The sequence below is a fragment of the Microcebus murinus genome, chromosome 5 (assembly GCF_040939455.1).
Source record: "Microcebus murinus isolate Inina chromosome 5, M.murinus_Inina_mat1.0, whole genome shotgun sequence".
Taxonomy (NCBI): Eukaryota; Metazoa; Chordata; class Mammalia; order Primates; family Cheirogaleidae; genus Microcebus; species Microcebus murinus.
The window spans coordinates 81,267,238-81,294,047 of NC_134108.1; the positions used below are offsets into that span (position 1 = coordinate 81,267,238).

A 26,810-nucleotide genomic window follows, 5' to 3' on the forward strand; every position below is an offset into this window, starting at 1 on the left:
GTGTTCCTATAGCAGCTTGCCTGGATCTTTCTGGTGAATTTCCCCACATCCTGATTTTATTTATTTTTTTCTTTTCAGCAGACTTTCCCCTGTTAATCCCTCCTTCAGTGCAACCTTATTAGCTTTGAGGACACACCCCCTGGCCAGGTCTGGACTTACGGAGCAGCCTCTCCCCACCCCTTTCCTCTGCTTCAGTTTAAAGTGTCACCAGGTACCTGTGGTTCTCTCCCTTTGCTTTTAGCCCTCACAGGGGCAGGAGGGACCAAGGCTTGGCACAGAACTCACAGTCCTAGGGTGACAGTGAAGGGGTCTTGGGGGAGCAGTGACTCCCCTCTAACCCCTGCTTCACAGGGACTGTGGCAACCAAAGAAAACCAACCGGGAAAATGAAGACCTTTTGGTAAGACTGTGAGGCTGGAAAGAGTTGTGGGGAGTCTGGGCTGGGGGGCCCCCAGAACCAAGGGTCTGTGTTTTTGCAGCAGTGGTAGGATGAGAGGAAATCAGGGACAATGTGAGAGACAAAGACAGATGAAAGAGCAAGATGAGAGTAATCATTAAAGACAGAAGAGAGAGAAAGCGAGAAAGAGACAGCTGCAGAAAGAGAGAGGTGGAAAATCAAAGATAAAAGAAAAGACGAGGAAATAGATATAGAAACAGTGAGATAGGTAGATGCTGAGAAAGTGAGGTTGATAAAACAAGAACAGTGAGAGCTGGAAACATACGAATTTATTACATTTCTCAGTAAAGTTTCAAAGTCAAAATTAAAAAAAAACTATATTGGGATTTGATCACTACGTTAATTAGGTTTACCAGGATAGAAAATATGAAAGTAGTCCCCATCCAGAGGGACTCCTTTTTGAGTCATTTTTCTTCTTTCCACCTTCAGGAAAATTCCAACTTTCTTCTTTGTATGCAGTTTCGTGGGACCCTGGGCATCTGCGGCTATCAAGCGTCGTCCAAGTAAGGGCCATGGTTTCTAAATTTTGAAATATTACCTGTTAGTGATATTATCATGGTCAGAAATGACTGGGCAGGGTTGTGGCTGGTTGAAGACTGGGTGAGACACCCTCGATCCTTCACACCCTGTCTCTTCAATCCTGCTTTGGGCCACAGAGATACTCTAGTGCCTGTTTTTTTTTTTTTTTTTTTTTTTTTTTGTGGTCAATGCTGGGTATGGAAAGTAAGTCCTGCCAGCAATCCCAGTTGGCAGGAAGGCCTGTGTGTCTGCTCCAGTACCTAGTGCAGTGCCTGGTTCAGATGGTGATTGGTAAAGTTTGGGTGAATGTATGGCGGAATGAATTTGTAGACAGATGGATGGAAGGATGGGTGGGCAGACCTTGATAATCTGGGTCCAGGGAGGTGTAAACAGTATTTTTCACATACCGTGATGGCTAGGCCAAAGCTTTGTGACTTGGTAATGCTTATTCTGAAGTCTAGGAAGTCTCCGTTGTCAGATGAATCTTAGCAAGGCGCTGAGGTTGGATAGTGACAAGAATCCTGATGTGGTGAAAGATTTCTCCCTCCCTACAACTTCCCACTTGTGCAAGGAGAACCCAGTTCTAATCTAGGATTTCTCTTCAAATTGAGAGTTTAATCCTTCTCATGATGATTTTCTTCTTCTTGTTACTCTTACCAATTCTAGGATGCTAGTAATAATCTAGTCGCGACCTTTACTTGATCTATTAGAATGAGTTTACGAAATTAAATTTATGCTCTATATTTTATTTAGGCTTAGTAAATACCAAGACTTGCCCATTTCTCTCCTCTATTTGACAAAGATTCCTAAAAATTCTACTCTCTAGAACTGCCTCGAGGCTAGCTCTGAATTATCATTGAAATTCTAAAATTTGTGGTTTTTAAGTAATATTTTCTAAACCAAACCACCAGAAGTTTTCCAAACAGGCTTGTAACCCTGTGCAATTCAGGACATTATGCATTTTTGGTTCCAAAAAGAACAAATTCCTAACCTCCCCAAAAGGAATATTTTACCAGCACAAATTATTAAAGCAACTTTGTGCCTTGTATCCCTTCCGGGATGAGTGGAAGGTGAAAGAATTATAATCGTAGGGGCATAGAGTTAAAGCCAAATACACTACTGATAAAGGAGCTTGTATAACATTGTATTTTAAATAGTTGCTCAGTTATTATTATTGGTCCATCCTGGTCTTTTGCAGGATTCCCTGTCAATTCAAATTCTAACGGTGGAAATGAACTCTGTCCAAAGATCAGAATTGGCCAAGATGACTTACCAGGCAAGTAGCAATGTATCACATTGAAAATGCATGCTTTCTGTAAACCTGATATATTCTTTTATTTGGGAAAGTTGTGGAAAGGAATAAAATCAATCTCATTTTGAACTTTTCATTTTGTATTCCCTTTCTATAGGGTTTGACCTGATTTCTCAGTTCCAGGTAGATAGAGCAGCATCTAGAAGAGCTATCCAGAGAGTAGTGGGATCAACTGCATTACAAGTGGCTTACAAATTGGGAAATAATGTAGATTTCAGAGTTCCAACCAGGTAATATATCAAAAACATTTAATCTAATTATCTACTTCAAATGCATTTTTAAAAAATGGATAGTGATCTAATATTAGAGTATTTTCTCATACTCAATGCTTCTTGGATTGTAATTTTATTTAAAGATGAAGAAACTTGTTTACCTACTTATCTTCAGTGCCTGAATACTGGTCTTCATGTTTTCAGTATGTAATTTACTTTCCATTCCAGGAAAAAATCATCACTGAGACTATTATACATTGATTTAGGACACGTTCTTATTACTTTTCTTTCTGTTTTTCTATAATTTGTCTGCTTTTGACTGAAAGGGCCCTCTGTGAAAAGTGCCAGAGGTTAAACATAAATTTAACTAGAAGCCACAGCGTGGATAGAAGACTCACAAGGGCGCTGTTCAAGCATCATGGTGCTGAAATATTTAATAGAACCACACTTCCTTTGCTTGGCTCCTGGCAGACACCAAACAAAAGCAAAACTAAAATGATTATAACAGAAACAATGGTCATGATAACAATAAAAGAAATCCCCGACTTCACTGATCTCCTTCTCTGGAACTAAGCCCTTTATTCTTTAAATTATTTATCACTGAGATAACTTTAGTGTATGTGTAAGTGTTAAGTCCTCATCATTATGAATGAACTTCAGTGATTTAGTTTTGATACACCTTTGATATACCTAAATACCTTGTTTGTGATTCTTGTAACTATTATATGTTTTACTGTGCTGCAAAAAAGTAGAATTAATATTCCTTTAGCAGATGAACAAGAAAATTAGGACTTTGATAAAAATTAAGGTGTAAAGGTGTAATAATTAAGACAGGCAAATAATATCAAAACTCTAAATGTTGATAAAAATAAAAAATTTTGATAAAATTAAAATAATCTGATATAGTACCAGATTGCAGATAGAAATTCATATTTTGATCATACGATATATTATTGTATATTTTATAATACAACCATAGTGCATGTATAAGCTCTTTTTATAAATTTACTAATTAATATTAATCTCATCTTCATCACAACCCTATGATGTAGGGACATTATTATCTTTACATTATGGGGAAGGAAACTGAACCCTAAAAGTTTAATTTATTTGCATTTGCATAAGGTTAATGAAGTTGGGACATGCTGGGAGGATTGAAACCCAGGCAGCATGGTTTCAGAGGTTGTGTTTCTAAACACTACTCCGTACTGACCCTAGAAAACCATTCACACTTGGAAAGATTATGGGCATGGTAATAGCTACACTGACTTTTTTTTGGGGTTATATTTTCTTTTCATGTACAGTTGTGCTCTTAAACTTCTAAATATTTTTTCTTTGATGAAACAATTAAGCATGACACAAGACCTCCAATACTGACTTAATTTTCTATTCTATGATTTGAAATTACAGTCTCGACTGTCATTAACTCTGAATTCAGAGATTGACGAACTTGAAGCCACATAGGCCCCCTACCTCCTGCTCACCTTTGCAGTCGTTGTTTTCCTCTAAATGCTAGAGCTAGCATCACTAAATCACGTACCCAGGCTATAACCAATGTCTCATATTCAGTATATATTTGACTCTCTGTCCCCCCGCAAAGACTAAAAACTCTTGTTTTACTGTCAAAGCTTAATAAGAGATGAGGAAAGGAGGAAGGAATTAGGAGAAGGAAATAGGAGAAAGAAATAAAAAGAGAAAGAGGAGAGTCAGAGGGCTGAGATATGTGGAGTCTCAAATAGGCAGTAAAATTTATTATTCTTGGACAAGTTACTTAAACTGTCTATGTCTCAGTTCCCTCAGATTAAAATTTGGGATAATAAGAACTATGTCATAAAGTTGCTATGTAGAGTAAATGTTAATAACTAGAGAGTGCCTAAACAAAGCCTGGGACCCAGTTGTATTAGGTGTTTATTATTAGTGATGGAAAGCACTAGAAGAGGAGAATATGTATAGATGAGAGTATTTTCTTCTAGTGGATCCTTTCTTTTCAAGCTGCCCTCTAAGCCCTCCTCATTCAAACGCCAGGTGACAGGGCGGGTAGAAATGGAAATTGCTGTCAGGCCAAACAGAGAGTAGACAATTTTGGTTTAAAGGGATTTTCTTTGTTGGAGAATATAGGCCCTGAGATAGCGAAGAGAAACTATTAGCAGAATCTTTGTGGGAGGAAAAGAAGAATATGGTATATGTAACTAATGTGATAGAGTCACAATTTATCCTTACTTACCTTTTCGATTTTTGAAAGCTTATGAGACATGTAAATTTTTTGCTGTCTTTTATTCTTTAGACGTAATAATTTCGCATTCTCAACTCCCACTAACAAACATCTTGTTTATTTGCCTTAAAAACACAGTCTTTGGCTTTCTTTGGGTTAAGGTCATAAACAATATTCCAAGGCTCAAAGACTTTTTAATCTGTTATTCAAATTCTTATGGTTCTTCATTGAAGGTGCTCTGTGCAGATTGTAACATAATGAAATAAATCATTTATAGACCCAATGTCTTTTAAATTATGTATGCTGTCAAGTTTACTTATCGATGTGTACAGCATATTTGGAAGAGCAGAATTTCAGGTGTTCAAAAAAAGTCAATGGGGCTGTCTGTTCTATAAATTAGACTTGTGAGACTTTTAAGTGGTCTTAGGTATATACGAATACATACATATTTTATTAATATGAATAATAAAATAATTTTTCCTCTTACTATATCGACTTACTGTACTAGCGTACTTTGAAAAATGAATAACATGATAAATTATATTTGTACACATACCCACACACATATATATTATCTTCATATGTGTGGAGAGAAAGAGACAGATGACCTTGGTTTAATGTATATTTATAAATGAGGTATTCATTCAGCAACCCCAACCCACCTCCTTTTTTTTAGTTTTTGGCATTACATACACCAAATCCCAGCTTCAAATTTATCGAGGTCAGTTAAATGAGATGTACAAACCTCCATAAGTTTTTATAGTTAAACTATAGGCAGTACATTATATTGACATTAGTGAACTTTAGTATCTTCTCTAGGGATCATTCTGGAACAGGTATAATTATGAAAAATACAAAGTCAAAGACAATATGACACACAGAAAATATATTAAAAACACATATCTGGAGTGATGTCTAGATAGTTCCACATGGTAAACAGTAAATGGTTCTTCTATAAATTTTTCTTCTTTAGCTCCAAACTGAATATTTTTAAAGGTACATGTTCAAACTTGCTGTATACTTGACCTATATAAAAGATATCTAGTGAATTGAAAACTGCAATAAGAATGATACACATCACCAGTGATCATATCAAAATGTGCATTGATAAAGAAATTCATCTAGTACCCTAGATACAAACCAAAATATTAGAAAATGGCTACAAGGAAGACTTGGATGATAAAAGGAAGGGTACTCAGATGAAAAGTTTCACATTTTTCTTATCCTTATAAAACTAACAAAGCAATAAAATTTATTGAGGTAGTTGTTACATTTTATTGAAAGTTTGCAAAAATATTAAAAAAATAAGTTAAAAGTTTGTTTATGCTATCATAAGAGATAAAGTTTTACAGTTAAAGTCAGAGTACAGGCAGAAAATCTTAGCAAATTGAAGAGGGATACATAACAAAAGTTTGACCCAAAGGAAGGTTATTTGGGACTCTAGGTCCTGGTCCATAACTGTTCTCAGAAATATCAAATTTTATTATTTAGCACAGAAAATTCAATGGCATCTAGTTTGCCTAGCATTTCTTCCTTGCTTAGGAACTTTTCTATGCTTAGAAGGAGGAAGGTAGAAGGATAAAACCTTCAAGTCCTTGAAAGATGATGTTTACATGTTACATGTCCTGATTTTTAAAGGTCTTCAGCTTCTAGTAGCTTGGCTTCAACAGAAGATCCAGGTAGCTGGTACAGCTCCAGGTTATGGTCTTTATATAGACTGGAGGTAACTTAGGGACACAACCTCTCTTGTGCTGCCATTTAAAGCAGTAAAGGAAAAAAAAATAAAGCAGTAAAGGAATTAGCAATCATACAGTCTCGGTTGGCAGATTAAGGAACAACTGAGTTGTAGTAGAGACGTAAGAATTGGTCACCTTTCCCTTCTCACACATCCAGTGACATGCTGCTACCTGCTACTTTAACATAGTATTTTGAACTCCTTAAAAAGACAAACATCCTCTGCCTGGGCAACATAGTGAGATATGAGATAAATGTATCTTTACAAAAAATTAAAAAATTAGCCAGATGTGGTGGCACACTCCTGTAGTCCCAGCTACTTGGAAGGCTGAGCCAGGAGGAGTGCCTGAGCCCAGGAGTTTGAGATTGCAGTGAGCTATGATGATGCCACTGCACTCTAGCCCAGGTGACAGAATGAGACCCTATCTCAACAAATAGACAAACAAACGAAAATCTCCCCAAAACATACTCAGTGGGAAGAAGCTTCTAAAGTCTGTACAGTTACTGATTCTCAAAATGCTTATGTGGGTCTTGGATATAATTATGGAGTGGAATTCCCAAACAATTATGAAAATAACAAATAATCTTAACATGTTACATTAAAATAAAAAAATTAAAAGCTGCTGCTGACTGCTTTAAATAGTGTCATAAACTAGTAGAGCTGATTTGGATTTCTAAAGATTCTGTCTCTCACTTGTGAAAGAAATGTTGCCAAGAACTTTGCAAGAATGTGTTTTTTGGCTGAGATGAAATTGCTGAACAGTAGCTCTTTGGGAATCATAAATAGTAATATTGTTGGGATTATGTGGCATTGGAAATCTTCCTTAGGTATGAGGGAGGGTTTTTTAAAATGTGTATTTTAAGATGGAATGATTGAACTTCTGTGAAGGCCTTTATTAACAGTCATGAAAGAACAAATACTACATAGTTTTTCACACTGTAGCCTTTCCGTGGGTCTAGAATCCAACATAAAAAGAGAATATGGTAAATATGTATGGGTACAGAAATTCTGATTGATATTTACTATTTTAAATTTTTACTCAGGAATTTATATCCCAGTGGACTGCCTGAAGAATACTCCTTTTTAACTACTTTTCGGATGACTGGAAGCACACTTGAAAAGAACTGGAACATTTGGCAGATTCAGGATTCCTCAGGGAAGGAGCAAGTTGGCATAAAGATTAATGGCCAAACAAAATCCGTTGCATTTTCATACAAAGGACTGGATGGCAGTCTCCAAACCGCAGCCTTTTCGAATTTGCCCTCCTTGTTTGATTCCCAGTGGCATAAGATCATGATTGGTGTGGAAAGGAACAGTGCTACTCTTTTTGTGGACTGCAACAGGATTGAATCCTTACCAATAAAGCCAAGAGGCCCAGTCGATGTTGATGGCTTTGCTGTGCTGGGAAAACTTGCAGATAACCCTCAAGTTTCTGTTCCAGTAAGTATAAAACCATGCGCTAAGACTAAAGCAAAAACATATCGCTAAAAATTAATACCTCAGACATCTTTGATAATCAGCTGAATGTCTTAAACGACAGTCATTGATTTTAAAACTATTACCCAAGCTCTTATTCAAAAAGCTTTCGGTGCCTATTTTGAGCATAGCGTGTACCAGATGGAAAGAAGAATCAGAGGGAGTTGCATAGATAGCTTCCGGTCTTGAGGAGCCTAAAGCTTACTTGGCAGGTATTGCATGCCCACCTGGAGCACCCAGAATCCTTCTGAGGCAACTTAGAAAGAAAGCCATATCGGTGTGGCACGTATCGTGTGTATATGATTCATGAGAATATTCAAAGTAAGGTTAAGATGGGCGATGGATTTAGTTAGTCAAGAATCCCATGTTTCTTGGAAGCAATGAACTTTGAAATGTAAAGATTTAAATTAGCAAAGGAACGGGAGACAGTGCATTCCAGCTGTAGGTAAGACCATTAAGGGAAAAAGAAGTATAGAATACGTGGGGCACATTCAAGGGTCTAAGACTGGCTGATTTGAATGATGTAAAATCATGATATACATGACAGTGTGAGTGTGTGTGTGTGTTTGTGTGTGTGTCCAGGTGAACAATGCTGACTGCAGAGTGGTGAGAGAGAAGGTTAGGAAGCCCTGTGATGTCTGATCAACACAAATGAAAATTATATAGAGGGCATAATATTTATCTATTTAGGAGTAGATCTTGTGTGCATATTATAGAAGTAAAGGATTTTAAGTCTCTGTGTTCATGATTTCACTGTAAAGATCCCTGGTTATAAAGGTAAGGATTTATAAAATGACAAAGTAATTGTGCCAACTAGTACCATATAGTTAGTTCTATCATTTTGAATTGTTACACTTTCGCTGAACAATCCTTTAAAAGGATATTTTATAATATTATGACAGGAATGTAGAAAATATAGCTTAGAGGACAAGTGTCTCCTTGGGGAAACTAAAGAATTTCGAGCTCAATAAATAAACCCTTGATGCCAACACCTCCCCCCGCACCCCGTCATAGAGGTATGGAGCTGTTACATTCTGGTCACAAGCCCCGTAGCAGGGGTGATACAATGATTTTGAATTGTTTCTGTGCACTTCTCCAAAGAAAAAAAAAGGTTATCAGGGACAGGGATTTCAGTAATGGAATTGTTCAAATAACTTGGTTTCAAGGGAAGAATTGTGATTAGTGTGAAGGGTAGTGTGAAATTTCTATATTCTGTGATGGACAGGAAACAATTTGTAACTGTCACGCTACCACTCTGGCTTGTAGACTCTTGAGAAAGTATTTCTTCATTTAATGAGTTATCACACCTCGAGTGGCTGGGTCAGAAAGTCGATGGGACCACTGTTGTGCCATCTTGAAATTTTGTGCAGCAAGAATCTTTGCTATGATGCTGGAAAGATTTTTAGATAACACCAAATTTCTGCAATAGCTGCGTCATTTCTGGACCATAGGTGAGGGGGAAGAAACTTTAGGTTATTCATAACAGAATATCAATCAAGTATTAAAAATTGATTTATTGATTTTTTGGCTTTAAAAATATTTTAAAGCATCTGTAGTTCTGAATTCTGGGTGCTCATATGCTATTAAATTGTCTGATTGCCAGGACAGTAAAGTTTCAATATTGCTCCACTACATTATAGTCTTGCCAATAATGTCATAGCTGATTGTAGGTTTCCTGCCAAGTCTAGTCTCATATCACATTGGAGACCAGTTTAGTAGAAATTGTCTCCTGTTTTATTCTGCCATGTGCAGGAATGCAACCAGAAACCTGGCAGCTGGTTTTACCTTATGTTTTTGGTCCACGAAGGAGCTTTTCTAAGTCAGTATGCTGTAGCCGATGTTAAAACGAATTTGAAATAGGCATGTACAAATTTGTTTCTTCAGAGTGAATTCTGACTCCCCTACCAGGAAACACAAAGGAGACTCGGGCCTAACAGCCCATTAAAGTTCCATATTGGATGGCGGTGGTGTTGGTGCTGGTGGCAGTGACAATAATAGCTAAACTAGATCAAGGTTATAGGCCAAAAAAATCATACCTACATTCAAGGACTGGAAGTGACAATGTCAAACTAACTTCTCACCAAAATGTGTTCCTCAACCTTCACCCTGTATAAGATAAAGAATTTAAAAACTATGTAAGAAAAGCCCACTTATACTTATTAAAAACCATTCTAATACCCTTAATATCCCAATTTAAAGTTCTCAAAATGCTTCCATTTCCATTAACTTGTTTGATCCTGGCAACAACTTTATAAGATAGCAAGTACAGATAGTTTTATCTGCATTTCTCAGCTGAAAAAGTTACCTCAAGCAGGTCTCTTGGCTTGTAAGAAGCAGGGTTAGGCACAAAATTTCTAATTTACCTTATTTTCTGCTATCCTAACTGTTTTTCTTTTGAGAAAAGGAAAAATATGTGCAGCCACTCATATTTCCTTATAAAGCATATCATTATTCTTACCTGGGAAGGCATTTGTGATTTGTCTTCCGAATTTACTTGGTAGGAAAAACAACATAAATGTTTAAAAAATAAAAGGAAGGAAGATTGGACAATATAAAACATGTCCTCAGACATTAGTCCTACTTGTTTGTTCATTTAGGAAACTTTCACTGGGTGCAAATATACCAGGTAAACAAGGTCAAATACATCACAGGCTTTGTCTTCATCAGTGTATGGAGAATAAGGAGACAATAAGGAGATAAGGAAACAATCACAATATAACATGATAAGGACCATGACAGTGACATGTACTGTGAGCCAGGAAGCACTCAGAAAAATCTCCTCGCCAAGAGCAGGGCAGGGAGGCCTGAGAGTGGGAGTCAAGGATGTTTTCTGAAGGATAACATTCTTCTTCTGGGGAGAAGGGGAGAAGAATCCCAGGGATGAATAAGTTATCCAGGAGAAGAGAAGCTCCACTGTTCCAGGCAAAAGGACTCTCATTTGGAAATTCCTACATGTATCGATTCTTTTCTTTTCAAGCCATTAGTCTTCCCACACTCTTCCTCATTTTTCAGAACTGAAGAGAGTCAAATGCTCATATAAGTCCACGGACAAAGCCCAAGTGTCCATAGTTGTCCCTAGACCCTTGTTTTATTTTATGGCCTATTGTCTTGGACTTCTCACCACTGTGGCTGAGATATGAAGTTTCTGGCAATTACTGAAGATCGACAATGACTACCTGTCCCTTTGAGATCTTAGAGAGTAGTGGGTAGTGGTATGCACATATTCTAAGAGGTAGAAAAACTGTACCAGTAGGTCATCCTTCTCTTAATTCGAAGACAGCAAATATTCAGTACTATGGTATAAAAAATTGTAAATTGAAATGAAATAGCATGAAAAGATAGCATGAAAACAATAGATAACAGTGTGTTTTTCAATTTTTCTTCATGCAATTGGATTCATTCTACTCTCTGACATTCTACATTAATTGAATACTTTTTTTCAGGGCCCACCCTTGCTTTTCTTTGATAAATAAATCAAAAGCAAAATGTCCCCTCTAAAGATACTGTCAGCTGTCAAAAGGTAGCCCTAGGAACTGCATAATACAAAATGCAATTGAAAACATCATTTGATAGATCACTAATGCTAAAAGACTCACTTTTATTGTACTTATTTGTGATTTTCCTCCTGCTTATCCTATCTTTTGTCCCTTTCCCTTTTTTAAATGGAAAAGGGAAGCCAATTTCAAAAGGTTTTCGTAAGGCTTGCGCTGTAGCTGTTCACATACAACTCAAATACCTTCTCATCATTCATGGTTATTTAGTGGGCTCAGAGCATTTTATATTTTTTCCCGATGCACTGCTGTAATACATTGTTAGTTTGATTTTAAAGCAATAAATCCCATATTTTCTATTCTCCTTTGTGCCAATATTTTAGGATGGTGCCATTTATCCCACTGCAAAGCTTTGTTTCCTGGAAGCATACCATAAAAACATGTTATTTTATGACAGGTTCTTTATTGTTTGTTGTCAGCATGATTGCCTAGGAGAGTTATTTGGTACAGTTCTATTAGAAAACAAAGTTGGCCTTTCTCCCTTTTCGGAGATGTACACTGGGAGTTTGGGCTTGTTTGAGGGAAGATAAAAGTTTATGTGGCCATACAAATATATTATTTAAGCCATTCTTTGTACTTGTGCATATTCCAAATAACCCAAATGGAATGTGATTAATCAGACAGGTTTAATGCTTTTAAAAATATATTTTCAGACATGTTGCTCTATGTTTATCTTCATTAGATTCAGAGAAAATGTGAGAGCAGGCAGTTAGTGGTTTTGCTTTTTCTCTATTCCACAGAATTGAATCGCACTAACCTCTAAATGTGAAAATAATGAAAGTATCATGAATTATAATATGGAAAAAATAAATTATGAGGTTATGATTAATATTATTTCCATAATTTGAGAAATATTGCAGAAAAGTTATGTTTTTAGTGGTTTAAGGGATGCATATTATCTACTATGCATAATATCTAAACTAAGTTTGCTTATTAAATTATTTTGACAAGTACATGTTTTACAAATACTCTTCCACTTGAAAGTACTAATTTAATAAAAAGAAACGGTAATATTATCTATACATATCCGTAGGAGATACTTTTTATAAAACTTGACTTGATTAAAATATTTTTGGATGCTGAGTGTCAAAACAATTTTTGGGAGATGGAACCCAGCCTGCTGCATTCCAGACCATATTAACATCAGCTCAGCTGGGTTTGCCACTAGGTGGCGATGAAACGAGAACACACAGAAAGTAAAGCTGCTAACATAGGAGTCAAGATTGTGGGGAAGAGGCTGTGGATAACTAGGATAAAAGCTAAATGCTGGTTAAACTTGCTTTTAATAAAAAATTAAAAGCACTAACATTTTTTTACTGGTCTCAGCTGTGCCTATATTGTTGGAATAAATAAATCAGGGCTATTAGTTTTTATATTTCTATAAAAATGTATATGGGCTAAGATCATAAAGACATCTTTGTTCATGTCAATCTCTGTATGGTTAGTTTTTTTGGTTACAGTGTGGTGTCAACAGAATCATGGGTTTCAGAGCTGCAGGAAACTTTGAGCACATCTACTCCAAACCACTCAGTTTGTATGTGAAGAAATTGAAACCCAGAGAGGGAAAGTGGTTTGCCCCAAATCATAATCAAACCGGAAGGCAAATACTATCAATTCTTTTATTACTATATCTCCCATTCATCCCTATGTATTTATTCATTAACATTCAACAACTATTTATTAAACATCTGCTAAGTTATAGGACTTATTTTAGGTGGTGGAAAAAACAGACAAAAATTACTTTTCCAATGTGTACATTCTGGGGAAAGGAGACAGACACAGTGAATGAGTTTATGTAATGAGTGTATGTAAAGTATGCCAGGTGGCCATAAAAGCTATGGGGAAAAATGAAGCAGGAAATTGAAGTGCCTGGAGAGAAGGCCTCATTGAGAAGAAAATCTTTTAGCAGAAACCTGAAGGAATTGGGGGAATTAGCATGTGCATATCTGGGGAGGAGGGTTCCAGGAAGAGAGAACAGTGAGTAAAAGGGATTGCTGCTGGTATTGGCTTATGGACCACCTGGAGACCAGTGTGGCTGGAATGAGTCTGAGGAAGGAAGCAATGAGGCTGGTGGGTAACATGATAGAGATGGGGTGGGGAAGTTGTGTTAGCACCTTTGGCTTTCATGCTGTGTGAGATGGGCAGCTATCTATGGTTCTGGATACATAAGCAATATGTTCTCATATTTTAAAAGGATCTCTTAGGCTGCTATGTTGATAATATACCATAGGGGGACGAGAAGGATAGAAGCACTTAGGAGCAAGGGAGATCTTAAGAATTAGTACAATAATTCAGGCAGAGATGGACTTGGTTTGGAACAGGGCGGTAGTGGTGGGGGTGGTGCGATGTTGTCAGATCCCCATATATTTTGAGGGTAAAGAAAAAAGAATTTGGGGTGTAAGAGAAAAAGAGGAATCAAGGATGAGCCAATATGTTTGGCATGAGTAATTGGAAGTATAGAGTTGCCACTTACTGACATGGGAAAGACTATGGGAAGATCAGGTATGAAGGAGAAAATCATGAATTGGCTTGGAATGTGTAAGTTTGACCAGGAGTTTGCTCATTGTTAGACATCACAGTGAAGATGCTGAGCAGGCAGTTAGATGTGTGCTTCTGGTGTGCTAGGGACAAGTTCCACTGGGAACTCTGAGAGTTGTCATCATGTATATGGTATTTAAAGCCATGAAATAAGCAAGAGATTAGTGTAATAGAGAAGTTCTAGGATGGAGTTCTGAAATAATCAACATTTAGAGATTGCCGAGTTGAGGAAGATTTTTCAAAAGAGATTAAGAAGGAGGAGTCTGTGATATTGGAAAGGATCAGGAGATTGTGGTGCCCTGGATAGTATTTTAAAGAGGATGGAACTCTGAGAGGACGAAGCGGGAGGATTGCTCAAGGTCAGGAGTTCGAAACCAACCTGAGTAAGAGTGAGACCCCATCTCTACTAAAAATAGAAAGAAATTAATTGACCAACTAAAAATATATATACAAAAAATTAGCTGGGCATGGTGGCGCATGCCTGTAGTCCCAGCTACTCGGGAGGCTGAGGCAGAAGAATTGCTTGAGCCCAGGGGTTTGAGGTTCCTGTGAGCCAGGCTGACGCCAAGGCACTCTAGTCCAGGCAACAGAGTGAGACTCTATCTCAAAAAAAAAAAAAAAAAAAAAAAAAAAAAGAGGATGGAATAAGAAACGGACTCAAGTGCTGTGGATAGATAAAATAAGGTGAGGACTGAGAGTCAACCATAGGGTTTATTTATTTATTTTTAAAAGCCAGTCAAATTTAGCATCAGGGGGTTGTTTACCACCATTGGGTTTATAAACCAATGAGGGTGATCTTGAGAAAAGACCCATTGGAGTGTTGGGAGTGGAAGCCCCATTGGGAAGGGTTCACGAGAAAATGAGAAGAGGAATTAGAGACAATGAATATAGACAACTCATTTGAGTTTCGTATAAAGGGGAACAGACAACAGGATGGCAGCTGAAGAGGGATGTAAAATGAAGGGAGGGTTTTATTTTAACTGGCAGATAACTCAGGAGACCTCACCATAGTTCAGAGTGCAACACTCCATGTTTTGCCACACTGGCCTCCTTCTGACTCAAAGCATCAGGCATTTATGACCAAATGAATCTCCGTGGATGGCTTCAACATCAGGTCACCTTTCCCCATCTCCATCCCTTGCAAAAATTCTTTTAATGGCAATTCAATAGTAATCTACACGATGCTACCCAAATTCCTTAGCTTAGAATTCAAGATCGAAAAAAATCTGATATCTACTCTGTACCAGTGAATCTGGTCTCTTCTTTATTTACCACTTCCCACTTTTGTGCCCTGTTGCTATTGCCCGCTCTGTTCAGAACCTTAACCCTCACACTCCCCGTCTCTGCTCATGAAGGCAGAAGTGGGGCTTTGGAGAGAGGGGTGCTCTAGGGCTCCACTCACATGTTACATGTTATCTGATCTTTTCATTGATGGCCTTAGCCAGAAAAATGTCTCTGTCACCTCAACTGCTATAGTATTTATCATCAAAAGCATTTTTTGGCTTAGATACTGCCTTATATACTAGACATATTTGTGTCTTTCATAGTGTCTACCTCAAAGCACACATAAATGTGTTATATAAAAATATGTTGAAAAAAATAAATGGTTATATGCCAGGTCTGCTAACTCCAAATCTACTGCTGTTTCCTTTCACCATTCTGCTGCAGCCTGTGGTATGATCCAGATGAGTGCTGCCCACGTAACTACATCCCTAGCACTATGTCTGGAACTGCATGGCTTCGTCTACATAGAGTTTGGGAAATTTCTCATTTTGAGGCAGCTCAGAGCCTTCTGCTCAGTAACCAGGAAGCTTCACTTGGAGGAGAGCTTCTGTTATGGTAGAAACCAACATTTTGTCATAAACTGAAAGGAAGTTTGAAATCTGAGAATTCAAATATATCTTTAAATCTTTGGTGCCACTGAAGACAAAAACTTAATGAAACATCTGTCTTATTAAAAAATCTCTCTTTAAAGAGCTAGTTTGCAGATGTTTTGTGTTTGTAAAATTTGATCATAATTCAGTTTGAAACATCTGTCTTATTAAAAAAACCTATCTTTAAAGAGCTAGTTTGTAGATGTTTTGTGTTTGTAAAATTTAATCATAATTCAGTTTGCAAAAATCAAGCCTCGTGTCAATCTCATTAACATTGAGCCACGTTTCATGGTTTGTCATTAAAAACTCAGGGGGAAAAAGTAGTTGTCTGCAGTTAGTTTTTGTTTGGTTCTTATGAAGGGCTTAAACATCATATTAATCTTTCCTAACAACCTAGCAAAATAAGTAGAAATCACTAACCCTATTAAAAGAATAAAGAGTTGGGGCCAAAATTCCTTGCTTAAGTGTGTTGTCAGCTGGACATCACTCTATTCTCAAGAATGGACTTATACCTTAATATCAATGACAACAGTCCTATAGAAAAGAACTGACTAATGCCAAATCTGGGCAGATATCAGGGCACCTTGTACTCACACCACTCAGTTTTCTTTGGGACAGTGGAGAATTATTTTATGTTGAGAAGGATGAATTTTTCTAGGGCATTTTATGTTCTACTTTGTAGACTAAAAAAAAAAAACCTCTTCTTATTTCTCTACTTGTATTTTTCTCAAGTGTTACAAATTATAAACTCATTGTGGGAAGGGGAATTATCTTTGCTTTTCCTAGAGTGTTTCCTTAGCACTTGGCCTATATTGGGACTTTGAAAATGTTGACTGAAGGACTAAATTAAAATATTTGTCACATATATTTTGTCAGTGAGTAGTCAAAGAGACAAATGATTTCAGGTATAAAAATGAGAAACGTGTGGAAATCAGCATTTTAGATATATAATGAAAGTGACTTTTACCAAGGCACTCTGCCAATCTTCCTTCAAAAATAATTAGCATGCAAATTGGAATTTATATTGCATGCCAAAAAATGGTTGTTGTATAGATGATTATTAGTGCGTAGGTGGTGTTTATGTGGATACACAGATGTGTTCAGAAACCCTTGATCTATGTGGCACTCTGAACAACCCAGCCTGTATTCACAGATGAATTACCTTCCATTCCCCCATTATCCCATGCCACAATTGCAGCTCACATATTTAAACAGGTGTACCAATTTATCAAGAGAAAATTACATTTTTGAGAAAACAGCTTAATGAATTACCTCGCATTTGCAACGAGGAACTTTAATGGACTATGTAAACAAAGAATATAGGTTTTCTGGTTAGACAAAACTTCCTTTTGTCTAACTTCCCCTTTTTTCTGTGAGTAGAAGGGAAGGACTTCATCATCTCCAATTTTGATCTTCCATTCAGTAACCTCAACTCTGGATGATTCCAAAACAGTAGGAAAAAAAACATATCTTACTTCATTCTAGATTCAGCAGATCTAGAATCCATTTGGCAGGTGGGGTGGAATGAAAATCACTATCGGATTAACTAAAAGGGGTAATATTTAGATGTGGGGCCTGGATTCTTAGCAAGACATTTGCATGATGCCAGTAGAATCTACTGATCAAGAAATATGGATCCAATTGGGAGTGTCTAGCAAGAAATGGAACATGGCTTCAGGCTTCCTGCGGGATATAACATTTTTATTTTATTTTTTGCCTTGTTGCCTGAGGCTCTTTTCAGATTCAGACTGAGCAACTCATCCCTTGCTCTGTTCCTTTCCTGTGTCTTCTTTCTTCCTTAACACTTGCTAAAAATGTAAGAAGTTATCAGGATACATTTGGATTTCGAGTGTCTAGAAATTTTTATCTTTTCAACCAATGAGTAAAATTATACAAATTTAAGGCCGGGCGCTGTGGCTCACGCCTGTAATCCTAGCTCTTGGGAGGCCGAGGCGGGCGGATTGCTCAAGGTCAGGAATTCAAAACCAGCCTGAGCAAGAGCGAGACCCCGTCTCTACTATAAATAGAAAGAAATTAATTGGCCAACTGATATATATATAAAAAATTAGCCGGGCATGGTGGTGCATGCCTGTAGTCCCAGCTACCCGGGAGGCTGAGGCAGAAGGATCACTCGAGCCCAGGAGTTTGAGGTTGCTGTGAGCTAAGCTGACGCCACGGCACTCACTCTAGCCTAGGCAAGAAAGCGAGACTCTGTCTCAAAAAAAAAAAAAAAAAAAAATTATACAAATTTAAAAAAAATTTAATCTCTCCTCCACTCTTACATTTCCCTTTAATTTTCTGCACCTTGGATCTTTCCTCTTTCTGTTTTAAGCAGTGACTCCTCCATGGAGAATGTCTCCTCTAGCATACAATTTTTTTTTCCAGGTCTGGATTTTCTTTCTTCTACTTGTCTTCCTGGTTGCCACATTTTTGCTGTCTCTGTCTTTGATCGCCCATCTAAAATCTTAGCGCATATGTTCCCTGTGGAGTTCAATTGGCCTGGGTTTCGACCCGGACTTTGACACTTACTGGCTTGTGACTTGGACAGTTCCTTGTTCTCTCTGAACCTTGGTTTGATAGGATCTACCTGTTGAGATTGTGGTGAGAACAGAAATAGAAAATTAGTGCCGGTGGGTGGTCTGTTTTCCTGGCTAGGGCTATCTATGATGGAGTAATTCAAAGCTAAAGACATCTACATCCAATTATCAGAGAAACTTGGGAAGGGCTTCCAGTCCATTTCCATTAGTAAATTGCTTTCAAAGAAAAGCAAGAGTCTTGGTCCAATGAGCTCACTCGGTTCCAGCTGGTATTCCAATCACACAAATTCATCTCTCTCTTAAATGACCAGCTTCTGTCTTCCAAAAGAGCCTTAACTGACTGTCTTGCTACCTTTCTCCAGTTTGAACTTCAATGGATGCTGATTCACTGCGACCCCCTGAGACCCAGGAGAGAAACTTGCCATGAGCTGCCAGCCAGAATAACGGTGAGTCCTTTGACTACCCGCAAAAGGCTACTTCTGCCCAGCTCATCCTTTTCCCTCTCATCAACCTCCCCACCTTCTTTCCCTAAAGAGTCTTGTGCTTTGCTGCATTGACCAAACCAGTGTTAAGGAAGCACAGGTTCTACTGGCAACCTGGCTGCTAGAAACCACCTCCGGGAGTCTGACTCTCTCTTATTTTCCCACTCTTAAACAACTCTTCCAGAACACTTGAAAATCTACTCACCCATAGTGGCACGGGCCGCGCTGGCAGGCTCTGGGGACAACCAGAGGCTGCTGCGTCGGGGCAGGTGGGGCGCAGGCAGAGCTACTTACTGGTTCAGGCCTCGCCTGTGCTGCTGCCGGGAAAGGGTTAAGGGAGACTGTTGTCATTCTATCCTTCCTCCCTGGCCCGCTAGCTCTCCTCCAATCCCCGGGACCCTCTCCAGGGCCATTCATAAACAGGGGGAACATACGCCTCCTCCTAGGCCCGGAACCTTTGCAAACGCTATTCCCTGGGGCTCTTTTTTGCGGGTCCAAGTGCCGTTTTATGCGAGTCCGGGAGCTTCGCGGGGCGACAGGCGGCAGAGCCCGGCCAGGGGCTTAGCCGAGGGCTGCGGGCATGACCTGGACGGCGCGCAACCGCGGGGCCCTCGGGCTGCTGCTGTCGGGGCTCTGCTTGTGTGCGGCTCAAGTAAGTTGTGCGGGAGTTTGAACGTCGCTTTCTCACTTTCTCCCCATCTTTTCTTCTCCAGCCCAGCCAGACCACCGACGAGGTAAGCTGGGGGCCGAGAAGTGTTTGCATTTTTCAAGCGCACACAAGTGTTTGTGTTTTTTCAAGGCAAGGTTGGGGCGCAGCCGTCGGGGGAGCTGTGGGGAAGGCGCGGAGCATCCTCAGAGCTCTCCGACCTGAGTCACCTTCAGCCATGAGCACCTGCCGCTAGTACAGTAGGAATGGGGGGGGGGTGGCCCTAGGTGACTTTGGTCTGGGAAAGGACACCTGTTCCTCCACCTGGGCCCTAACACTGCAGTCTCTGGCGCTGAAGGTAATAGGTGACTAGAGACCGAGGCTTAATTTTTTAGCCTGGATTGCTTCTTACTCCCCTCAACCCCGGACCCCCCTCCTGGTCACAGTCTAGAGCAGGCCTTGCTGGAGAAGGCGGGAATTCAGGCAAGCTCCCTTGCCCGCTGGTTCTTCCAGCCGCCTGTGGTGGCTGCACTGAACCGAGTGTCCTGCTAGCAGTGCAGGCGGCTCCTGCATCGTAGCTGGGCAGCCCTGGCTCCCATCAAAACTTCAGCAACTTCCTAAAGGCTCTGGTGTCTCCTCCCTCCCAAGCTGGAGAGGACCGGCAGGGGCTGGAAAAGCCCAGCTGAGGTTTGAGGTTTCGCTTACAAAGACCCCATTGTAACCTGTCTGGTCGCTGGAGTTTAGAAAAACAAAGTTTTCCTTGATGAAAGAGTCTTTCTTCTTCTTCTTTTTTTAAATCAGAAGCAAAAAAGGTCTCACATTCCCTAAGCAACATGTTCATAGTATTTCAGAGGCCAGCTCTACCTCTGGTACCATCAAAGGGTCGCTATTTGCAGGCGATAAAAAGGGTCAAAGCCTAGGGTCAGTCTGAAATTTGGTGTAGTTTTGAAGCGAGGTGCAAAGACCTCATGTAAGGGAATGTCACTGCAGGTAAAACTGAAATGAGGCCGGGTGCTGCTTTCACAGCTGTCCCGTCCTGTCCCTCCCAAATCTTTTGAAGAATACCCTCCTCCCCCTTCTACTGGACATGGAAAGATTGACAGCGACACTGTGTCGATCTGGTGTGGAGTCTCTCCATTCTTGGCTGTTCCATTCTGGCCAAAACATTCACTTGCGGTTACTGATTAAATCGAGGTATTGAATGACCCCCCCATATTCATTTTTAAATCCCTTTGAGGGGAAAAAAAGGCTGTCAGACCCTCCTTTTTCACAACCCCTCTCCAGCTTAATGCAGTCTGTACAGGTGAGGCCCAGTGAAGCCTCCCCCCACCTTAGGGGCATCCATCCTGCTCTAACCCCACAGTTTACCTCATTCAGAGTATGGCGGGGCCCAAACTGCACTTGCTAGGAAGCCTGAGACACTTTAATTAGCGTTTCAAAAACCCAGGCTCTGGCCAGGAGGTATTGTTGTAGGGCGGAGGCGGGGGCTCTAGACACTGTGCCCAAGTAGCTCCTTGTTCCCAACGTGTTCCACTAATCTGTGTCTGCTGTTTTTACCAGAGAGGTCCCCCTGGCGAGCAGGGTCCCCCTGGGCCTCCAGGGCCCCCCGGGGTTCCGGGCATTGATGGCATTGATGTAAGTTTCTATCTCCAGGTGCCCCCCTCCCCCCCTCCCCCCCGCAGCTCCTATGGGATTTTAGAGAGGGTCAGGGTCCCTCATTCCCACCCCCACCCCCCTTAAAGGTAGGATTGGACATGGGTGAGAATTGGGGGTGGGATCCTAGGAGCCTGGGAATTTGGGGGAGGGGGAAGTAGACTTGTCCCTCTTGGTCATGAACCTCCAGCTTTCGGCCTTTACCCTGTTCCGATGGGATCCGCATGGTGATCCCACATGGGATTGTCCTGGGTGGAGGGGGGGGGGGTTGGTTCCCAGTGTCTCGCACTCAAGACTGTGTTCTCCTTCCATCCCTCCAGGGTGACCGAGGCCCAAAGGGTCCCCCAGGTCCCCAGGTAAGTTATGGGGGGGTGGTGGTGGTCCACTTCCTTCCCTTAGACGTGTTTTGCAGCAACATGTGTTTGAAAGGTCTCAACTTTGCACGTTTTTCTCTCTGTGCCTGGTCCCCTACCCCTCACCTCACTGCCCAGGGTCCCGCGGGAGAGCCGGGAAAGCCAGGCGCTCCGGGCAAGCCCGGCACACCCGGAGCTGACGTGAGTAGGCGGGTGCCTGGGGGGTGTGTGATCTGTGTGTGTGTGTGCGCGGGGGTGAGAGGGTGAGGAGGAACGAAGGGAGAAAGGGAGGGAGGAAGAGAACTCCCTGTGCCCCTGAACTGGCCTTGAGAGAGCTCCTGACTGCCTGGTGGTGGAGCTGGCAGCTTATGCAAAGAGGCCATCAAAAGTGAAGATACCTCTACCTCAAGGCTTCCTGGGGCTAGCATACTGCGCTGGCATTTTCTCCTCTGGAAAGTAGCAGAGGTATGGGCTTCCTGTCTCTAACAGTCAACTCCTTGCTCCTTCCAGGGGCCCCCACCAAACTCTCAGCCCCACTGCTGGCACTGGGGGTTAGAAGTTGTGGGGTGGGGTTGTCCTGGCCTTGGCTGGAGCTGGGGCTCACAGCTGTCCCTTTCAACACTAGCACTCTCTGGGTCAATTTAGAAAAAGAAGCTGCAGGCAGGGCAAGGGGCAGAGCACTCCTAAATTCCAAGGATTATAAAAAGAGAGATGTGCTTGAAGGAAGTAGGAGAATGGTGGTGAATAGGGTAGGAACAAGGAAATGGTCAACACACCTTGAATAGAAAATTCAGAACTAGTTTTTCCTCTTTCTGTGGTATTTTTTTCTGACTGGCATTACTGACAGAAATGAGCTGGCTCTAGGGTTGCTTGAAGATTGGGATCCAGCAACCTTTTTTCCATTTACCTCCTGTCCCCATCTAAAGAAAGTTCAGATGCTGAGTTTATATGATGAACTAAATGCTAAATAATATTTCTTCAGAATAAGAACTCCAGGATGCTCAACTTCTCTTTCCATGCATTCTACTAATACTTAATGAGATCCCACCAAGACCACCTTAATTTTGTCTGTGCAAGACAAACCTAAGTAAGAAAATGCCATCTGTTCTTGGAGAACATGTCATGGTGCGTTCCTTAAGTTATCCTTCAAGTTACCACTCTTATGTGTTTTCCAAAAACTAAAGACTTTTCTAAATGAAAGAAAGCACCTGAAAATCTACATTTATAATTCCAGGAATTTTTGACTAGAGTTTAAGACAGATTCTTTATTTTGAGACAAAACTAAGTAGCTCCGTTTTAGCTGTTATTAAGAAATGGTTTCTGTGTCAAGATTACCGTAACGAAGGTATTTCTCTGTACTACTTAGTGCTTTAGGAGATAGACTTTGTTTTTTATTTCAAAGCCTGTAGTTAACTTTCTATGTATGCAAAGTGGCAGGGCATGAAGTGTACCTAAAGACTAATATTTGGATAACACAAACTGAATATCAAAGTAATATTTAGGTAAGACAAACTAAAATTATATAACTTGCTGGCTGTCAAGCTCTTCTCTGAAACATTGAGAATTACTTGGCTTTGTCATACCATCATAAAAGTCTGATAAAGGTAAGGCCACTAAATAAACTAGTAGACCAATGCAGGTTGGATTTATTTCTATATATATTTTTTTAATTTTTCATTTCTTTATTCTCTTGTTTGTTTTGTTCTTTTTTTTTTTGAAGCCACTGCATTTGATATTTCTATATTCTTTTGAAATTTCAAGTAGGCTTTTGGGTGAAAAGAAAATTTCTGATTAAATTAAAAAATTTTTTTGTAATTGAAGGATAAACTGGTCATCTGAAGTCGTATCTTAGGCCTGGCATAGTGGCTCACACCTGTAATCCTAGCACTCTGGGAGGCTGAGGCAGGTGGGTCATTTGAGCTCAGGGGTTCGAGATCAGCCTGAGCAAGACTGAGACTTGGCCTCTACTAAAAATAGAAAGAAAATTAGCTGGACAACTAAAAAATATATAGAAAAAATTGGCCGGGGATGGTGGCCCATGCTGTAGTCCCAGCTACTTGGGAGGCTGAGGCAGGAGGATTGCTTGAGCCCAGGTGTTTGAGGTTGCTGTGAGCTAGGCTGACACCACAGCACTCTAGCCTGGGTAACAGAGTGAGACTCTGTCTCAGAAAAAAGAAAAAGAAAAAAAAAAGAAAATGGAAAATGAAGTCCTATCTTGCTATTGAGTTGCAATATAATAGACAGAGGACTAGACTTATCTGTCCCTCAGTTTAATAGTGCTTTTGTAGCTTGTCCAACAAATTCTTCTTTACCATATACTCCTATGTCATAAAGAGAATCCTTGGTTTTTCCTTATAGTTTCCCACTTTAACAGAAATTTTGGATAAACAAATGAAAGTCCTTTGAAATTTTTAGAAGCACAATGAAAGAACAATTTCAAGTAATTTTTTTTGTCCTATATTTACAGTCTCATAGTGCAGCACAAACCAGAGTTCAAATATTAAAAGATCTGAAAGAGTAAGTCTTCTTAGATCATAGAACTTGGATCTTGAAGGCCTCAGGGAGAAAGAGATGAGTCAGACTCCTGGGATAGAGGAGGAAAGCAAAAGAAAGAGAGAGCAAGAGAGAAAAAAAGGAGGAAATTCATGTATGTGCCAGTATTTGACATACTTCTTAGATCTAAGAGAAAAATTAACTATGCTATTTGCATATGTGTGAACTTTTTCCTCAAGCACTATCACAAATATTTTCTTTAACCTTTTAATAACCTGGAAAGTAGATTGGTCTAATATTATTTTCCGCAAATAGGAAAATCCAATAATTATGAGGACAAGTGGTTACCCCAGACACCCAGGGTTATTTAGTTGCTAAGATAGCAAAAGAATAGAGATCCTTGATTTCCAGACTCCCCAGGTAACTCCACCTCATGCAGATACAATAAGATTCTTAATAGATGAATAATTGGAGAGAATAGACATAAGAAATGATAGTGAACTTTTAGTCCTGAAGTTGCCAACCAAGAAGAAGAATATGGATAATTCAATGGATAATAAAACATTTATAATTGATATTTTATAATTATTTGTAAATATTGATGTATTTATAAATCCTTCAATTTTTGAATTGGAGCCACATGGGACTTCTGGAATTGAAAGGTTTTCTTATTTCACTCCTGGATTAATTTGACATTTAAAAAAAATCTTTTACTTTTTGAGAATAATGAAATACAATAACTAGGTCAGAGTTTGCTGTCTGTTTGTCCCTGGCCATAGGGGAGCTAAATAAGTAGGAAACCTTCAATAGTCCTTTCTTGGTAGTGAAACATGAGTGTAGTGGTAAGACTTTAAACCTTTACTCTCTTTGTCTTCTCTTTCGTTCACTGCAAGGCTTATTTTTTGGTAGTGTTCAAAAATGGTTAGTTGGATGAAATTTGGAAGAATTACATTAAATGGATTTTTGGCAGTAAAGGTAAGAGTCATAGCAGCTATCCTTTAGGAGTATGCTCTAAGTCTTGACAGCTGAGCTGTTGGAATGCTGTAAGGAAATCGCCGCTGAGGACTGGTGTTCTCTGCCAAGCAGCAGTGTGAAAGTTCCGGACACAGTCAGCTTCAGTATCTTCCTGTGTAGAACTTTGTCTGCATAAACATTCATAGGAAGTAAATTCTTTCTGCCACTGGTAATATTTTCCTCTGTCATTTCTTTGAAATAAGAATTAGAGAGTTTTATTTGCAAATTGAATTTTGAAAATTGTGTATTTCAAATCTTTCTCTACTTCTTTTTTCTTAGTTTTAGTTGATTCTTCTTTATGGACATGTAAAATTAGAGAAGTCAGAGATCGATTCATAACACCCAAAGGACAACTGTGTTATCATCAATGATATCAATAGTGATATTCTTATAACTATTTGTTGTGACATGCTCAGAGAGCTCTTTAAAACAGTATTCTTTCTTATACTTTCTATATCAGCTAAAAGAGGAATTAGAATTAAGTATAGGAGTTATAGTTAAACCATGCTACATTTTCACAGGAAAAAGGTTAGAGGCTTTGTATCCTCTGAAAACATACAACTATTATCCCTGGCAAATGTTACGTGAGTAGGATATGAGCTATTACAAAATTATTCAGAAAGGTCAGTGTAGGTGGAAATAGTTAGGCATTGAAGAAGTGTAGGGAGGCCAACAAGTACAGTGCCCTGGTTAATATCTAGATGTTTTTCTTTATTTGTAGGGCCTTAATGAGGAACAGCATCTAGAACACTGCACGGTTAAGCAATTTGTGCACTGTTGCACGGCTACTAAGTTGGCAGGGTCAGGATTTCAGCCAAAAATAAAGATGTGTGAAGGGCCAAGTGTGATAGCCTTCCACCTAAAAGGCTAACTTAAATTAATTTTATTCAGTAATGACGTATTGAGTATTTGTTTGATGTTAGGGACAACGTGCTAGGGCTGTCATGGACATGTGGTCTTTGTCCCTGTGGAGCTTATGTTTTTCTACATATTTTATGATATTTCACTGCTATATCTGATACCAGGATCCATTTTCAGCTTACTTAAAAGAACTTCCCAGTGACAGACATAGTTCATCATCATGTCTTATTGAGGATATTTTAAATATAAAGTGACTTGGAACAGCCTCCAGGTTATCCAACTATCTACTCGGTTCTGCTTTATTATGTTGCAGCTGAAATTCTATTATATATAGTTGTTACTATCTTCTAATCTTATCAGTTATTTCAATCACATTGAAGAAGGTGAGTTGATTGTGTGTGTGGAAATTGACCAGGATTGGTTGGAGGATTTAGGCATTAAGTGGGAGTTAGAGGATACATTAGTTAAATATGCCCTGAGGTTTATAAAATTTATGTGCCATATGTCCCTCCAGAGAGTGCTCCTGGATGTATGGTTTGTTTGCTGATACATGAAAACAAACATTCCATTACCATAGGTGCTTAACTAACCCTGTTGAAGCTTGTTCCCAAATTACGATGTTGTAATTAGAGTAGGCCTATTGAAAATCAAAGACAGTCAAAAATTCTTTTGTGTATGTTTAATATTTTTCTTCTTTGGTAAATTTCCAGTAATTAACATTTTTTATACTTCCTTTGATTCACTCTGAAGTTTCTAGGGAAATTGATTGATGCAGAGAAATGTAAAAATGATGATCAATGAACTGGTTTTCTATGAGTCACATGAAAGCATTTTATTGATATTTATGCAGACTTTGACAGTCTAAATATGAATTTTGGTGATCTGT

The 26,810-nt window shown here is 39.4% G+C and overlaps 1 protein-coding gene across 2 annotated transcripts in view; it reads left to right on the forward strand.

Annotated features, from left to right (window-relative positions):
* Positions 1-227: 227 nt before the first annotated feature.
* The window catches only part of COL9A1 (collagen type IX alpha 1 chain), an 87,260-nt gene continuing 60,677 nt past the window's right edge, over positions 228-26,810 (forward strand). Inside the window, exons 1-11 of one of the 2 annotated variants that reach the window (XM_076002743.1) lie at positions 228-399; positions 886-959; positions 2,174-2,251; positions 2,385-2,517; positions 7,490-7,886; positions 18,785-18,868; positions 19,618-19,638; positions 21,111-21,185; positions 21,524-21,559; positions 21,695-21,757; positions 22,609-22,862. In XM_076002743.1, coding sequence (XP_075858858.1) covers positions 386-399; positions 886-959; positions 2,174-2,251; positions 2,385-2,517; positions 7,490-7,886; positions 18,785-18,868; positions 19,618-19,638; positions 21,111-21,185; positions 21,524-21,559; positions 21,695-21,757; positions 22,609-22,647 — 1,014 coding nt within the window. In that variant the 5' untranslated portion in view covers positions 228-385 and the 3' untranslated portion in view covers positions 22,648-22,862. Of the gene's footprint in view, positions 400-885; positions 960-2,173; positions 2,252-2,384; positions 2,518-7,489; positions 7,887-18,784; positions 18,869-19,617; positions 19,639-21,110; positions 21,186-21,523; positions 21,560-21,694; positions 21,758-22,608; positions 22,863-26,810 lie in introns of those variants that run through there. The other variant, XM_076002742.1, reaches the window with a different exon arrangement.